Here is a 17,318-nt window from a genome sequence, read left to right as displayed (position 1 = left end):
TACACTCACTGTAAAAAAGAATAAGTTAAGCTTACTTGGAAAAAAAAAAGGTGGAAACTCGTTGCCTGAAATAAATGAAGTAATATAACTTGTACTCTTTCAAGTTATCTTGACTTTATGTTTGATCAGATAGGTCAGAAGTTGAAGCGCTTTGGTGGAAGATCGTGAAGGGGAGATATTTCAGATGTATTGCAAGACTCACACAATGGTTAGAAATCAGCATTATGTTAGATTAAGTAGTAAAGATCGAATGCACGCCGTTAATCTGCACCGTTTATAGCACAGCTGATGTAGGACAAAAATCCGTTCAAATGCCAAGAAATGACGTTTTGTGCTCTGCGCATGCGCAGTGGGCCTTTGTAGGACGCACTGACGTGTAGGACAGTTTATCAGAACAACGGCTTTAATTCGCATCACGTTATAACTCAAGTCTCTCATGGTGGGTTTGAATTTGAACACTTGTAGAACGCTTATTTAAAGCACAGGTGAAGTCCGGATTGATTTCGAAATTTGAAACCAGACTAATCAGTAAGGGTAGTTTTGAACACAAGGAAGAGTTCAAATCCCAGGAAATGACTGTGCGAACAGAATATATGCCAACACCGTTCCAGACGTCAACTGATTTAAAACATGCAAAGTGAGTTAAAGGGGAACTGAAGCCATTTTTAAACTTGCTTTTTCTTAATTAATTACGTTTTCAGTTTTATTAACCTTAGATCGTGACTTGTATTGGCATATTATATTACACTGATCGGCCTTTTCGGTTTTTAGCCACGTTGAATGTACAACCCCGATTCCAAAAAAGTTGGGACAAAGTACAAATTGTAAATAAAAACGGAATGCAATGATGTGGAAGTTTCAAAATTCCATATTTTATTCAGAATAGAACATAGATGACATATCAAATGTTTAAACTGAGAAAATGTATCATTTAAAGAGAAAAATTAGGTGATTTTAAATTTCATGACAACAACACATCTCAAAAAAGTTGGGACAAGGCCATGTTTACCACTGTGAGACATCCCCTTTTCTCTTTACAACAGTCTGTAAACGTCTGGGGACTGAGGAGACAAGTTGCTCAAGTTTAGAGATAGGAATGTTAACCCATTCTTGTCTAATGTAGGATTCTAGTTGCTCAACTGTCTTAGGTCTTTTTTGTCGTATCTTCCGTTTTATGATGCGCCAAATGTTTTCTATGGGTGAAAGGTCTGGACTGCAGGCTGGCCAGTTCAGTACCCGGACCCTTCTTCTACGCAGCCATGATGCTGTAATTGATGCAGTATGTGGTTTGGCATAGTCATGTTGGAAAATGCAAGGTCTTCCCTGAAAGAGACGTCGTCTGGATGGGAGCATATGTTGCTCTAGAACCTGGATATACCTTTCAGCATTGATGGTGTCTTTCCAGATGTGTAAGCTGCCCATGCCACACGCACTAATGCAACCCCATACCATCAGAGATGCAGGCTTCTGAACTGAGCGCCGATAACAACTTGGGTCGTCCTTCTCCTCTTTAGTCTGAATGACACGGCGTCCCTGATTTCCATAAAGAACTTCAAATTTTGATTCATCTGACCACAGAACAGTTTTCCACTTTGCCACAGTCCATTTTAAATGAGCCTTGGCCCAGAGAAGACGTCTGCGCTTCTGGATCATGTTTAGATACGGCTTCTTCTTTGAACTATAGAGTTTTAGCTGGCAACGGCGGATGGCACGGTGAATTGTGTTCACAGATAATGTTCTCTGGAAATATTCCTGAGCCCATTTTGTGATTTCCAATACAGAAGCATGCCTGTATGTGATGCAGTGCCGTCTAAGGGCCCGAAGATCACGGGCACCCAGTATGGTTTTCCGGCCTTGACCCTTACGCACAGAGATTCTTCCAGATTCTCTGAATCTTTTGATGATATTATGCACTGTAGATGATGATATGTTCAAACTCTTTGCAATTTTACACTGTCGAACTCCTTTCTGATATTGCTCCACTATTTGTCGGTGCAGAATTAGGGGGATTGGTGATCCTCTTCCCATCTTTACTTCTGAGAGCCGCTGCCACTCCAAGATGCTCTTTTTATACCCAGTCATGTTAATGACCTATTGCCAATTGACCTAATGAGTTGCAATTTCATCCTCCAGCTGTTTCATCCTCCTGCCATGGACCAAACAAACTACAACCCCGATTCCAACTTTTTTGGAATCGGGGTTGTAGTTCGTTTGATCCATGGCAGGCGTCGCTTATCTGTGCGATCTTCACAAGACTTCAAACGTGAAGTGTCAGCGGCGCCATTTTGAAAACTGTTTACACAGCGGCCAGATCGCCATATCGTTCCAATTCAGATTAATTTAGAGATTTGCCAGCTTCATCAGTGATGGAGATTATTCCATACGACTTCAAACCAGCGTGGAGTAGAGGAGAGTTGGAAAGATGACAGGATAAGGACTCGTCCGTCGCGCTGGTATTTTCGTCATTACTGTCGCACAATTAAAACGTGCCAGATCAGGCGGCTGGTGGGTTTTCAAAATAATAAATGCATGCATTTATTTTTGTCATAAATCCATATTATACTGAGCGCATTTCCTACATAATCCTCACTCAGGTTTCGGACAGCACGACAAAATGGCGTCCGCACGATATAGTGCCCTATATAGTGTGTGATTTCGGACACAGGGAAAACTTCCGGCTTGATCACGTCAGCGTTAGAAACAGGGCGTGCGCATCTTTTGACAGTGCTGGCCACTTTGATTTGCGCTGTACGTTTTACTTCCGTCTACGATGTCTCGCACAGGTCTCAGCGAATCTCGTTTACAGCCATCGCTTTGACATATGGACTGATATATTACAGAGCGTATTTCAAACACTCAGAACTTGCTATAGCAGCAACAAAATAGCGATCAAAAATGCATTCCGATATTTAATTAAATGAGATAAATAGAATTTTGATGATAAAAATTTGCCTTCAGTTCCCCTTTAACAGGAAGGGGGGAAAAAAACAGTCAAGAAAGAAAAAGAACAAGCGATATTTCTGCATACTGAGTGCAGGGTCAGTTAGGAGTGAATCAGCTGAGGCGGAAAAAAAGAAAGAACACTGTTGATAAACAAGCTCAAGTGTTTGAACCATAAATTTCGCCATAGCTGTTTATCGCTCATGCGTCACATCCTGTGTTATGGGACCTGGATAACAAACACATACACACGTGCTGGGAAAATTCCAGACTGCAGGTCCACACGCAAAACCTGAACGTTATTGGGACATAAATGCAAATAAAACGTCCCAGGCTTTGAACGTGAAAACGTTTCACGCGTCAAGTTCACAAAGACGTTTTGAGAATAAGGACTAGGATCATGTGGACTGAAACTGAAAGCATGAAATTAATAAGAATAAAAAAAAGCACCAAGTTCTTCTATTCTTATTACTTAAACCTGAACGCTAAACTCAGAGTACTTACCATTCTTGGTGAATGAATTTAATACTTCCAGTGCAGACACAAGGATGGTACAGGGGTTTGTCCTGAGTTCCCTCGGAGCGACACACTCGACATATATCAGCTGCAGACCAGAGCAGATCAGGGAATTAAACAACAGCAGAAACACCAAGACTAACAGATTTAAATCACTCCTGATCTGTTTTTATTTGACTGGAAATGAGATTGTTTGTTAGTTGGTAATTATGACCGATTATGGTTGTGGTTAAGGCTTCGAAGTTGTTGCTTTTTGTTTTTTTTTAAACCAGACGTCACAAGCTTATCCCTTGTTGCATTTGGTACAGAATTCTAACAGATCTGAGGCCATTATTAAAAAATGTTCCGTTTCCGGTCCACCAGCCGGGTGAGTGCCGTTTGTGCGGTTGAATTTTTTTTTTTTAATGCCGGTTTTTCGACATTTTTTTCAGGTTCGTAAATCTAAAATCGAACTTGACATTTACACATTTCATGCAGAATATAGAATCGAATCAGCTCTGCGCATGCGCCGTGCAGCACAAAAAAAAAATGGCAGCCACCATGAAGGAAGAGGATCCGGAGTTTTCAAACATTTGCTTAAGTGTGAAATCGCAAAATGGTATTCTAGCGAACAACAAAATAGTAAAGATTCAGAAAAACAAATCATTCAGTGATCATTTTAATAGTGTCATTTCATCCAAACTCGGCCTAACGCTCGATTTAGGCCCTGTCCACACGGCAACGGATTCAGGTGAATCTGATAAAATTGTTTATAATTTCGGCCTGGTGTCCACACAGCACCGGCGTTTTGGGTGCCCCAAAACGAAATCTTTTGAGAACGGGTTCCAGAGTGGAAAAATCTGGCAACGGCGCCGTTGCGAAGTCGCCTGGATGAGTACAACGGATTTGTTTACGATGACGTCACAACCACATGACTGTCAGTGCTTCACGCCGGGTAGAAGTGTAACGAACTCGATGCGAGTTGTCAACAAATCCTATAACTTGGTTAATGAAACGCGCTTACAAAATATTTTCACTGCTTTCCAAAAACAATCCCGCCAGCAAAAATAGGGGAAAAAAAAAGGAGCGATCTCACCTCTTCAGATGTTGGTTTAAGTCCGACAATACAGTCCTCAAAAAGGGCGTAGAAGAACAAAGTAATCCATCAACGTGTAGCATTCAATTTATTCCGGACCATTAAAGAATTCTGGAGGATATCAGAATGTTGGCTTACCGGCTTCCATCTACCCCCATTCATTCCTCTTTCCGCGTCTTTCGTTTTACGCTACTGATTAATAATCAAAACTTTGTGTGGCTAATGCTACAGAAGAAGGGGTTTATGCGCATGCGTCTACTTCTATTGTTCTGGTGTCTCCGATGGGACCGTCTTACAGCGCACGTAGAGGTGTGGCATGTGTATTGCATCGTTTTCAGCAAGCGTTGCCATATGTACCTGATATTTTACTGATCCGTTGCCCATGTGGACGCGATATTTAAAAAAAAAAAAAAAAAATCTCGTTGCCGTTGTCGTGTAGATGTAGCCTTAGAACTACAAAAAGTCCGTGTGTCGGACCATCACAAACCGTTACTGGAAAATTCGTTTGATCTTGATCCATCCGAGACATTACAAACAGCTTTTGAGTTTTGTTATGCGAAATTCATTACCTACTGTGTTAATGACCCTGACAGATCTGTAGGAGAACCTAATAGAGCTATTCAAAATGAGAACGGAACTGAACAAAAAAAAAAAAAATGCGTTTACGGAACTAATGCAGGTTGGCTGGACAGAATTAAAAACTGTATCTGTAGCAAATAAAAAGAACAAATTACAAAAAAAAAAAATCCCTCCCTCCCGAAAATTTTTTTGCTCACCCGGTGGACAGGAAACGGATTTTTTTTTTTTTAAGGATGGTCTGATTTTTTTTTTGTCCCGACAGTTCACACACATGCAAAACCTGACCCATATCTTATTCCCGTGTTTACCCCCCACCACCACCACCCAATCATCATCATTCCCAGCATCACTGTGGTTGTAGAAAGGACGAGCCAGAATATAGTTTCCATTTTTACATATTTATATTTTGCATGGGGTGGCACGGTGGTGTAGTGGTTAGTACTTGCCACCTCACAGCTAGACCGTTCTGGGTTGGAACGTACCGGTTGACTGGAGCCTTTCTGTGTGGAGTTTGCATGTTCTCCCCATGTCTGCATGGGTTTCCTCCCACAGTCCAAAGACATGCAGATTCAAATCAACTGGCAACTCTAAACTGCTCCTAGGTGTGAGAATGGCTGTCTGTCTCCCTTTGTGACAGACTGACGACTTGCCCAGTGTGGACTCTCTGCATCTCACCCAGTGTCAATTGGGATTGGCTCCAGCTCACCCACAATTCTCAATGGATAAGCAGCATAGAAAACGAATGACTGCATTCTTTCATTTTGTTAGAACTGGAACCAAGACTGACCGAATCCTTTCTCTGCCATGGCCTGAGAAATCCAGTTCCAGTTTTTTAGTATGGTTGTAGCCCCATACACATTGATGAGGCAATTTTTTTTTTTCACCCGGATTCCACTGACTACACTCCATGATGGTGTCATTTTAAGCTACAGTCACTCTACAGCTTGCGAGAAGTTATCGATGAAAAGGAGGTGTTCTGGCGATATACAGGAGAGTTAAAAGTTATGGTCACGCAGCAGGCGAAAACTTGACTGTCACGCTTTCCCGCGCTAGAGTCTGGTCCAGCTCGAGTGGCCGCACATGCTCACAGAGCGCATTGTGCGTGTTCTTGGGACCCAGTCGTTATGGGAAACACCTGATACTGATTTCAGTGCAATCAGCACGTGCACATAAGGACGCTGTTTTCACAGAGACTTTGCAAAATAGTGTCATTATCACGGTCATGTTTCTTTCTAGCCATGTTTGCATTTGTTTTTTGTAAATAAAGACTCTTCCTGCACTTAAATCCGTCCAGCGCAGCATACTTCACAAAGTGAAAACAGCGTCCTTGTATGCGCGTGCTGATTGTGCTCAAATCAGTAGTTTCCCATAATGACTGGGTCCCAAGCATGCGCAGAACACGCTCCAAAGGATCCCCAAATGTAAATGCACTTTAAGTTTCAGTGAAGGTTAGGCTATGCCGATTCACTGTGTTGATGAGGCTCCTGTGAGCATCAGGGACACGGATTCGAGACGAATACATCTCAACGAGGCTCGGCGAAGGTTACCAGAGCTTCAGGAAATATTCCCAAACCCATTTGCGAGGATTCGCCGCTTAGCTTGCCAACGAAAACATCGCCACCAAATTTCAATGCACGCATTGAAATCTTTCACAAATGTTTCTGGCGACTCATGAGGCGGGGGCAGAGACACACACACACAAAAAAAAAAAACCCACACGACTTGCGAAGCTCGGAGAACAATCGCCATGTATTGCACGATTGATGGCGATGCTAGCCATTTTTCATCACCAAGTATTCACAAACCCATCGCGAGCTGTAGTGTGACCAGGGTCTTGGCGCCAAATGAATTTCAGCCTTGCCGATCATCACTTAATGATTACTTCCAAATTAACAGGAAAATTGGATTTGAGCGGAAAGATAATTCAGATAACCAGATAATCAATCAATGCTGGGATCAGATTATAAGAATTCAGTCTGATTTTGATGCGCGTCACAAATTTCCAGCGTTGGGCCTGAACATGAACATCAGGAACAGTGAGCAGGCCTTGAAGTGTGAGAATCAAAAAGAACAGTGATGTGGCACCATGACACCCGGATGAAAATTTTAGCATGTCAGAATTTTATTTTGAAACTTATTCGCCTAGTTTGACAAATCTTATTATGTTTTCCTCAATAGCCGTGACCGACCATTTCTTGACCCTCCTCCCCGAGAACTCTCAAAGACGTGAGTGAATAATTGATTGGTTGGGGTTAAACTTGTAGTGTTGCCAGTCCCTTGACCAAGACACAGTAAGAACTTATGACACTCATATTCTCATCTCGATTTCCATCAAGCAAACACCACTGATGTTCCACCCTGCAGTTGATATTTGATAACCTTTAAATCCGTTTTCATTTGTATAATTATGACCTTAGAGACCTGTGCAGAGTTTCCCAAAAGCATCGTAGCATAAAGATCATTGTTAAATGGTAGAGCGAGCAGCACGATGAACACACTCTCTTCTAGTAAAGATGCTCTTAGCGTTAAGAGGCTTTTGGGAAACCCACCTCAGAATAGTATTTGTGGGTAGTTGGATACTGGACCAGTAGCCATGAGAATTGCTGTTCATGAACCCTCCTGATGTCAATTAAGTCATGGAACATGAAATGGCGTACGTGTTATTCTTTTGTGAATATACAGTACTGTGCAAAAGACTTGGGCCCCCTATTTTTTTTTTCCATACAAACTTTGTGATAGAAATCTATTTTATGACTCCTACATTATTGAGTCAGTACAAAAACACGAGTCCAAATGTTCGTTTTTCAGCACAAAATTAAATGTTACAAACATTGTTTTCAGTATCTGATAAGCATGAGCGCACTTTTCAGATTAAAAAAAGAAAACAATGAAGGCTGCTGGGTTTTGGTGCAGAATGAAGACGCGAGTGTGACAGTCCAAGTGTCCAGAAGAACTGTGGCTGGTTCTGTAAGATGCTCAGTAAAACCTACAGCTCATTTCCTTATAAAACTGCACTCACTGGACCTGAGACTACTATTTTTTTTTTAAACAAAGGGTTGTCTCACACCAAATATTGACTTTGTTTCATTTATTATGACTTACTGCTTCAGGGCTCAACATTAAGGATTGCCCGATTGCCCGGGGCAAGTGGGATATGTCCCCGACATGACCCACTGGGCAAGTTAGAATGAGCATACATTACCAACCAGCACCACAAAAATTAGGCTTTGATATTTTATTTCAGTTCCTAAAAGCGTCCCTCACTACATATCCGCCATTATGTCTTGGATGTTTTCTTAGTCTCGGTTTCATTTACTGCTTTGCAAGTTATTTTATATACCCCCGCTGGTGTAGTCTGGTACGCGTACTGTTTATAGACCCCTTGTGCGTGACGTCACGCATCACGTGATAATTACAGCTGGAGTCAGACAGACACCGTCTTTCATGCAAGCAAGACTTAATCTGTCTTCAATATGGTTAATTTTTGCTTCTTGAAACAGAGAAATAGATAAAAGGTATTACCGTCTCCCTGCTATCAAGAAAAATGTTAACAACTAGAAGCAAATGCTTCAAGAACGAGGAAATGAGTGGTTAAAGAATACGAGGAGAGGAGCTCAGCCTGAAAACTCCAGAGAAATTCACGATTGTATTTAAAATGTATTTTACAAAAACAAAAAGTCGGAAGTGAGGATGGAAGAGTTTGCTTAAGAATCTTGTTTAATTTTTTTTCTGCTCGCATTCGAGTCAGCTCCTTCATGAAAGTGTTTGATTTTCTCACAGGTGAAGCCGCTTCCTTATTCGACACAGAAAACCCAGATTGGTTTCAAATAACTCGGGCATAAAAAAACTCAACAAGGAGCGACATGTGCGATAAATCCTGAAAGAACAGAACAGATTTAAGAGCAGAGAGAGCTGGAGCTTTGTTTCTGTTATCAGAGGGACACAGTCCTGTGTAAAATATTTATATATTGTTTTTTTTGTTCCATCTTCCACCTACAGGTTTATTTTAAAAAAAAAAGAAAAAAAAAAAAACGTGCTGGGTCATGACATACCGGCTGCACTGTTTCAGTTACAGGTTGCCAGGTCTGTATAAAAAACACCCGCAACCTACACCCTAAACAATCACTTCAAACTCAAACATTATCCTGTCTGTCATGACACAGTGAGGGTTTTTTGTTTGTTTTTTTTTAATCTAGAGGTGGATGATATAACAAAAAAAAAATTAAAAACAAACTGATATATAAATATTCTCAAACAGTACTGTTCAAAAGTCTTGGCACCCTATTGTTTTCTTCATACAAACTTTGTGATAGATTTCTATTTTATGATTTCTACATTATCCAGTAATGAACCTCCAGTCTGAGAGAGTTCTACACAAACACACTGAACTTTACAACAGCTGCATGCACGTGAAACGGAAATAAATCGACAAAGGCAAGAAAAACTATTTTGGATAAAAATTTTTATTGTCCGTTACAAGTCAAAAGTAACCAGTAACTGAATTTAATAATAAACTTAATCAATAACCAAACTTCAACTCAGTGTGATCTTCATTTTATGGTGCAATTCAGAACTATTCTATGGTTTTTTCCTAAAAAAAAAAAATAAATAAAAAAAAGGTGCTCACAAAATAGGGGGAAGTGATATTTGGGGGAAAGTGGAAATTAACCCCCACTTGCCCAAGTGGTTAGCGTGTTTGCACCTCGATCGGGAGATTGGGAGTTCTACTCAAGGTCAGGTCATACCAAAGACCATTTATTAAAAAAATAAAAAATAAAAATTGGTACCTACTGCCGTCTGGCAAGGCACACTGCAATACAGATGCGAATGTGGAGTCAAACTCTCCTGGTTACCAGAGGACTAGCCCCCCCACTGTAAACCTAGCTATGTAATAGGCGAGAGGCCGAGGGCTACGGAAACGGAGATCGGCGCCACCCTATGTGCTACATGGTGTGGGAAGGACTTCCCCCCCCAGGGCAAGTGGGTTTAAAAGTTAATGTCGAACCCTGTGTTTATAGTATTTTTTTAATGTTGAAACATTTCATTATTTTTGAAGCCATTTTTGTTCTACAGCATGTTCATACTATGCTTACTGTAGTTCTTTCATCAGCATTTTTAAAATATGATGCTATTTTTTGTTGCAAATTATCACAAGTTCCATCCATCCATTATCCATAACAGCTTATCCTGTGCAGGGTCGCAGGTAAACTGGAGCCTATCCCAGCAGACTATGGGTGAGAGGCAGGGTACACCCTGGACAAGTCACCAGATCATCGCAGGGCTGACACAGAGACACACACAACCATTCACGGTCAATTTAGAGTCACCAGTTAACCTAACCTGCATGTCTCTGGACTGTAGGGGAAACCGGAGCACCCGGAGGAAACCCACACAGACACGGGGAGAACATGCAAACTCCACACAGAAACCCCATCAGCCAGTGGGCTCAAACCCAGAACCTTCTTGCTGTGAGGCGACAGTGCTCACCACTGCACCACCGTGCCGCCCAAATCATCACAAGTTCTTCTTCTGGCTGCTCCTGATTAGGGGTCGCCATCTTTCGTCTCCATTGTTCCCTGTCTTCCGCATCCTTCTCTACCACTTTAATCTCCTCTTTGGCCTTCCTTGTTTTCGTGTGCCTGGCAGCTCCATCCTCAACATTCTCCTTCCAACATGCTCTCCATCTCTTCTCAGGATGTGCCCGTACCATCTCGGTCTCATCTCTCTTAGCTTCATTCCCAAGTTGTCCCTCTGATGTGCTCGTTCCCTATCCTGTCCAACCTCCCATCGCAAACCTTAACATCCTCAACTCCGCTACCTCATTCAAAATATCACAAGTTGTGCCTTGAAAATAAAACTAACTTTGCAGACAAAGACAGCGAGTCACCTGAATTTAATGCCTTTGTTATTATACAAACCTATCAGGCAGGAAAGTGTTAATGAAAGCAGCTGATGTTCACATCATTTGAAAGCACTTAAAATTCTCCAAATTGGCTTAACAAAATATATTAACAAAATTGGCTTAACAAAATATAACCAATACAAGACGTGCAGGGGAGGCCTGAAACCTGATGGTTTTTCAAGGGTCTCCCCTTGTTAAAATAAAAATGACAATATTAGGGTCAACTTAGATAAAGCATAAAGTTTTTTTTTTTTAAAAACCCTTAATAATTAAAGTAATTTATCAACTACAGTGGTGCTTGAAAGTTTGTGAACCCTTTAGAATTTTCTAGATTTCTGCATAAATATGACCCAAAACAACATCAGATTTTCACACAAGTCCTAAAAGTAGATAAAGAGAACCCAGTTAAACAAATGAGACAAAAATATTCTACTTGGTCATTTATTTATTGAGGAAAATGATCCAATATTACATATCGGTGAGTGGCAAAAGTATGTGAACCTTTGCTTTCAGTATCTGGTGTGACCCCCTTGTGCAGCAATAACTGCAACTAGACGTTTGCGGTAACTGTTGATCAGTCCTGCACACCGGCTTGGAGGAATTTTAGCTCGTTCCTCCGTACAGAACAGCTTCAACTATGGGATGTTGGTGGGTTTCCTCACATGAACTGCTCGCTTCAGGTCCTTCCACAACATTTCCATTGGATTAAGGTCAGGACTTTGACTTGGCCATTCCAAAACATTACCTTTATTCTTCTTTAACCATTCTTTGGTAGAACGACTTGTGTGCTTCGGGTCTTTGTCTTGCTGCATGACCCACCTTCTCTTGAGATTCAGTTCATGGACAGATGTCCTGAAATTTTCACTGGTATAATTCAGAATTCATTGTTCCATCAATGATGGCAAGCCGTCCTGGCCCAGATGCAGCAAAACAGGCCCAAACCATAATACTACCACCACCATGTTTCACAGATGGGATAAGGTTCTTATGCTGGAATGCAGTGTTTTCCTTTCTCCAAACATAACGCCTCTCAGACGAGCAGCAATGTTCTTTTTGGAGAGCAGTGGCTTTCTCCTTGCAAACCTGCCATGCACACCATTGTTGTTCAGTGTTATCCTGATGGTGGACTCATGAACATTAGCCAATGTGAGAGAGGCCTTCAGTTGCTTAGAAGTTACCCTGGGGTCCTTTGTGACCTCGCCGACTATTACACGCCTTGCTCTTGGAGTGATCTTTGTTGATCGACCACTCCTGGGAAGGGTAAAGGCCTCTGCATGCTCTTGCGACAAGAATTTCGCAGATAGCTTTTCGCAGACAGTTGTAATTTATCGTTGAGCGAGGAGTAATAGGCGTGCGTGATGTTATTCAATGCTACAACGCAAGGGGGCGCGAAATCACTAGGAGTAGTTGGTGGGTGTGGTTAGTGGAGTGTTTATCCTCAGGTTACTTATAATGACTAGAACTGGAGTCGTATAGATGTACGTACTTCCTCACTTCCTCGATCAACCGCTCTTCGTGCTGCTCCATCTTGGCTCGTGTTTTTAAAAATGGCAGTCGTGAAAACAAAACAAACCGGGAAAGTAGGGAAGCGGAAGTGCGTGTACAGCGGATGTAGAGTGGACCAATCAGAGCCCTCTTGTCTGCGAGGCGTCTGCGGTGGTCACAATTTTTGGGAGGTGCGCGCAGAGCGTCTGCGAAGATGGGGGGGGCTACGCAGACGCTATCTGCGACACCGTCTGCGAGGACTGCGTTGTCAGAATAAATTGGACTTAATGGTCTTGAATTTCCTCCATTTTGCGGCTTTTCCACTACAAACGCGGCTGAGCCGTGCCGTGCTGAGTTGGGCTGAGTCGGGCTGAGCGGGGCTGTTGGAGTTGCATTTCGACTACAACCGCGCTGAACCGTGCTGGCTGGAAGTGGGTGGACACATTGGGTGGAGTTAGCGAAAGTGGGTGGACGTCACGTGATGTCGTTAAGCAGCGCAAAGAGTGACATCAGTGATCTTTTAAGCGGTAGTCTCACGACCCGAATAGTAAACAATAAACATGGAGGACATGGAGTCGTTAGTGTTGCTGGTCTTGGTGCTGTGGCTTGTTGTCACCGACAACGTGGACAGATACTGGCAAGAGCGTATAGATGAGGCGAGGCGCATAAGGCTTCAGAAATTCTCGTAATTCGTAATTATTCTTCTTCCGGGTTTGCGGTGTTTACAGATCCCAGCGTGCTCGCGGGGCGTGTGTGGGCATGTGAGGACACTCCTCCTCACCAATCAGTGCACAGGGGAGTGTCTGCTCACGCCCCCAGCCTCACTTGGCTCGCTTTGGCTCGCTTCAGCCCCACTCCAAAACCGTGCGAGTTTTAGGGGCTAAGCAGGGCTGAAACGAGCTGAGTCATGCTGGTTTTTGGTAGTCGAAACGCGAGCCGTGTCGGGCTGAAGTGAGCTGAAGTGAGCTGAAAAAGGGTAGTGGAAAAGGGCCATTTGTCCACAATCTGTCTGACTGTGGATTGGTGGAGTCCAAACTCTTTAGAGATGGTTTTGTAACCTTTTCCAGCCTGATGAGTATCAACAACGCTTTTTCCGAGCTCCTCAGAAATCTCCTTTGTTCGTGCCATGATACACTTCCACAAACATGTGTTGGGAAGATCGGACTTTGATAGATCCCTGTTCTTTAAATAAAACAGGGCGCCCACTCACACCTGATTGTCATCCCATTGATTGAAAACGCCTGACTCGAATGGTCCACATACTTTTGCCACTCACAGATATGTAATACTGGATCATTTTCCTCAATAAATAAATGACCAAGCAGAATATTTTTTGTCTCGTTTGTTTAACTGGGTTCTCTTTATCTACTTTTAGGACTTGTCAAGCACCCCTGTGTGTCAGGATCAAATCTGAGGTCAATAACCCGAATGACAGGTTTGTGTTCATGCACTCGTTCAAACGCGTTACTGTTTCCATAGTAACAGCTCGGATAGTAGCCGAGCGATTAGCGATATGAACTTTATCTCCCTGACTGAAGTTTAGTGCTGCGAAGCTTCCAGAAGGCTGAGCTGAGCTGAGCTTTTACTCCAGTGTCACCAACACGCTGCTACTCAGCTAACTAGCTGCCTTCGCTAGCCTGTAGAAATGTTAGCAAAAGACAGTAATTAGCTTCCTGACAGGTTTACGGCTAACTAGCAAGCTAAAGGCTAACACAGGTCACACAGAGCAGTCCACCTGAGTGCGACTGCGCGCTAAAGTACAAGCAGCTCATAATGCAGGCCTCTCTCTCACACACACGCACACACTTGTGGTTTTGGCTTGGCGTTTTTGTCGTCCATGAAAATGCGTTTAAATCGACCGTTTCGCTTTTCCTTCTTCCTCCTCCACAAGGTTAAACCTGGTAAAGGGTATTTACCTTCTTCCCCAGTGTCCATCTTGTAGTTATAGATCCGTGACGCACTGGTCTGCTTCAGTCAACACATAACACCGCGTTCAGCAGTCAGTCAGAGCACAAGCCTGCTCACAGTTACAGGAAAACATCTGGCAACAGATGTTGCATAATACCGAGGACGGGTTGTTTGAGTGTCGCTCCTACACCGACACAGCTGCGTTCAGTAAGATGCCAGTTTTCCTACCACAAGTCGACAACACGGTGCTACCTCCATCACGGCGCCACACACAGCTCAGAGCCGAGCAGCGGCCTCGACGCGCTACACGGACTCATTTCACTGTAACACACTACACAAACGCGGACACGGCAGAATGACGCAGGAGCACGCGGTCAGGACTGAGTTGCCAGCTCCGCGAGTTTCACTCTTCTCCCAAAAGACAAACAGAACAACACCAAGAGTCCATCTCTCTCTCTCTCTCTAATTATCTCTAGCCGCTTTATCCTGATGGCAGGGCTGACACATAGACACAGACAACCATTCACACTCACATTCACACCTACGGTCAATTTAGAGTCGCCAGTTAACCTAACCTGCATGTCTTTGGACTGTGGGGGAAACCGGAGCACCCGGAGGAAACCCATGCGGACACGGGGAGAACATGCAAACTCCACACAGAAAGGCCCTCGCCGGCTGCTGGGCTCGAACCCAGAACCTTCTTGCTGGGCACTGCAAAAAAATTTAAAACTCAACCTCCATCCATCCTATCCATTATCTCTAGCCGCTTATCCTGTCCGACAGGGTCGCTGAGAAGCTGGAGCCTATCCCAGCTGACTATGGGCGAGAAGCGGGGTACACCCTGGACAAGTCGCAGGGCTGACACATAGATACACACAACCATTCACACTCACATTCACACCTACGGTCAATTTAGAGTCGCCAGTTAACCTAACCTGCATGTCTTTGGACTGTGGGGGAAACCGGAGCACCCGGAGGAAACCCACGCAGACACGGGGAGAACATGCAAACTCCGCACAGAAAGGCCCTTGCCATCTATCTATCTATAACCACTTATCCTGTTCTACAGGGTCGCTGGAGCCTATCCCAGCTGACTATTGGCGAGAGGCGGGGTACACCCCGGACAAGTCGCAGGGCTGACACATAGACACAAACTCACATTCACACCTACAGCCAATTTAGAGCCACCAATTAGCCTAACTTGCATGCCTTTGGACTGTAGGGAAACCGGAGCACCTGGAGGAAACCCACACAGACACGGGGAGAACAAGCAAATTCTGCACAGAAAGGCCCTCGCCGGCCGCTGGGCTCGAACCCAGAACCTTCTTGCTGGGCACTGCAAAAAAATTTAAAACTCAACCTCCATCCATCATCTCTAGCCGCTTATCCTGTCCGACAGGGTCGCTGAGAAGCTGGAGCCTATCCCAGCTGACTATGGGCAAGAAGCGGGGTACACCCTGGACAAGTCGCAGGGCTGACACATAGATACACACAACCATTCACACCGACGGTCAATTTAGAGCCACCAATTAGCCTAACCTGCATGTCTTTGGACTGTGGGGGAAACCAGAGCACCCGGATACGGGGAGAACATGCAAACTCCACACAGAAATGCCCTCGTTGGACGCTGGGCTCGAACCCAGGACCTTCTTGCTGTGAGGCGACAGTGCTAACCACTATACCACCGTGCCACCCTTAAAACTGAATCTGAGGAGAAAATTTCTGAATACTAGTGAAATTATCTTCCTGCATGAACAGATATTTTTACTTGATAAGACATCTTGGAATAAGTTGGTTGCAATCTAGAGCTAGGTTTAATAATCTCAGAACTGGTGTCTTGTATTCTTCTAACAGGAAATGCTAGATCATTTCAATGATTTTCACGACATTTTCACTTCCTAAATTATCGTTTTTTGCAGTGTGAAGCGAAAGTGCACTACACCACCATGCCACCCCAGCAGAAGATTCCATCTATCCATTATCCATCCACCCTTTAATTTGTTTTGCTTATTGCACATACAAGAACAAAATTGGCTTAACAAAATATAACCAATACAAGACATGCAGGGGAGGCCTGAAACCTGATGGTTTTTCAAGGGTCTCCCCTTGTTAAAATAAAAATGACAATATTAGGGTCAACTTAGATAAAGCATAAAGTTTTTTTTTAAACCCTTAATAATTAAAGTAATTTATCAACTACAGTGGTGCTTGAAAGTTTATGAACCCTTTAGAATTTTCTAGATTTCTGCATAAATATGACCCAAAACAACATCAGATTTTCACACAAGTCCTAAAAGTAGATAAAGAGAACCCAGTTACACAAATGAGACAAAAATATTTTCTTAGTCATTTATTTATTGAGGAAAATGATCCAATATTACATATCTGTGAGTGGCAAAAGTATGTGAACCTCCAGGATTAGCAGTTAATTTGAAGGTGAAATTAGAGTCAGGTGTTTTCAATCAATGGGATGACAATCAGGTGTGAGTGGGCACCCTGTTTTATTTAAAGAACAGGGATCTATCAAAGTCTGATCTTCACAACACATGTTTGTGGAAGTGCATCATGGCACGAACAAAGGAGATTTCTGAGGACCTCAGAAAAAGCATTGTTGATGCTCATCAGGCTGGAAAAGGTTACAAAACCATCTCTAAAGAGTTTGGACTCCACCAATCCACAATCAGACAGATTGTGTACAAATGGAGGAAATTCAAGACCATTGTTACCCTCCCCAGGAGTGGTCGACCAACAAAGATCACTCCAAGAGCAAGGCATGTAATAGTCAGCAAGGTCACAAAGGACCCCAGGGTAACTTCTAAGCAACTGAAGGCCTCTCTCACATTGACTAATGTTAATGTTCATGAGTCCACCATCAGGAGAACACTGAACAACAATGGTGTGCATGGCAGGGTT

The 17,318-nt window shown here is 43.2% G+C and overlaps 1 protein-coding gene across 1 annotated transcript in view; it reads right to left on the bottom strand.

Annotated features, from left to right (window-relative positions):
* The window catches only part of marchf6 (membrane-associated ring finger (C3HC4) 6), an 80,617-nt gene extending 65,895 nt beyond the window's left edge, over positions 1 to 14,722 (bottom strand). The window contains exons 1-2 of the mRNA XM_060931951.1: positions 14,414 to 14,722; positions 3,445 to 3,544 (exon numbers count right to left, since the gene is read on the bottom strand). Coding sequence (XP_060787934.1) covers positions 3,445 to 3,544; positions 14,414 to 14,432 — 119 coding nt within the window. The 5' untranslated portion in view covers positions 14,433 to 14,722. The remainder of the gene's footprint in view (positions 1 to 3,444; positions 3,545 to 14,413) is intronic.
* Positions 14,723 to 17,318: the final 2,596 nt, after the last annotated feature.

Source organism: Neoarius graeffei, chromosome 1 (assembly GCF_027579695.1).
Source record: "Neoarius graeffei isolate fNeoGra1 chromosome 1, fNeoGra1.pri, whole genome shotgun sequence".
Classification (NCBI taxonomy): domain Eukaryota; kingdom Metazoa; phylum Chordata; class Actinopteri; order Siluriformes; family Ariidae; genus Neoarius; species Neoarius graeffei.
The sequence above is the reverse complement of the archived record's forward strand: the minus strand, read 5'-3'. Positions and strand labels throughout refer to the sequence as shown.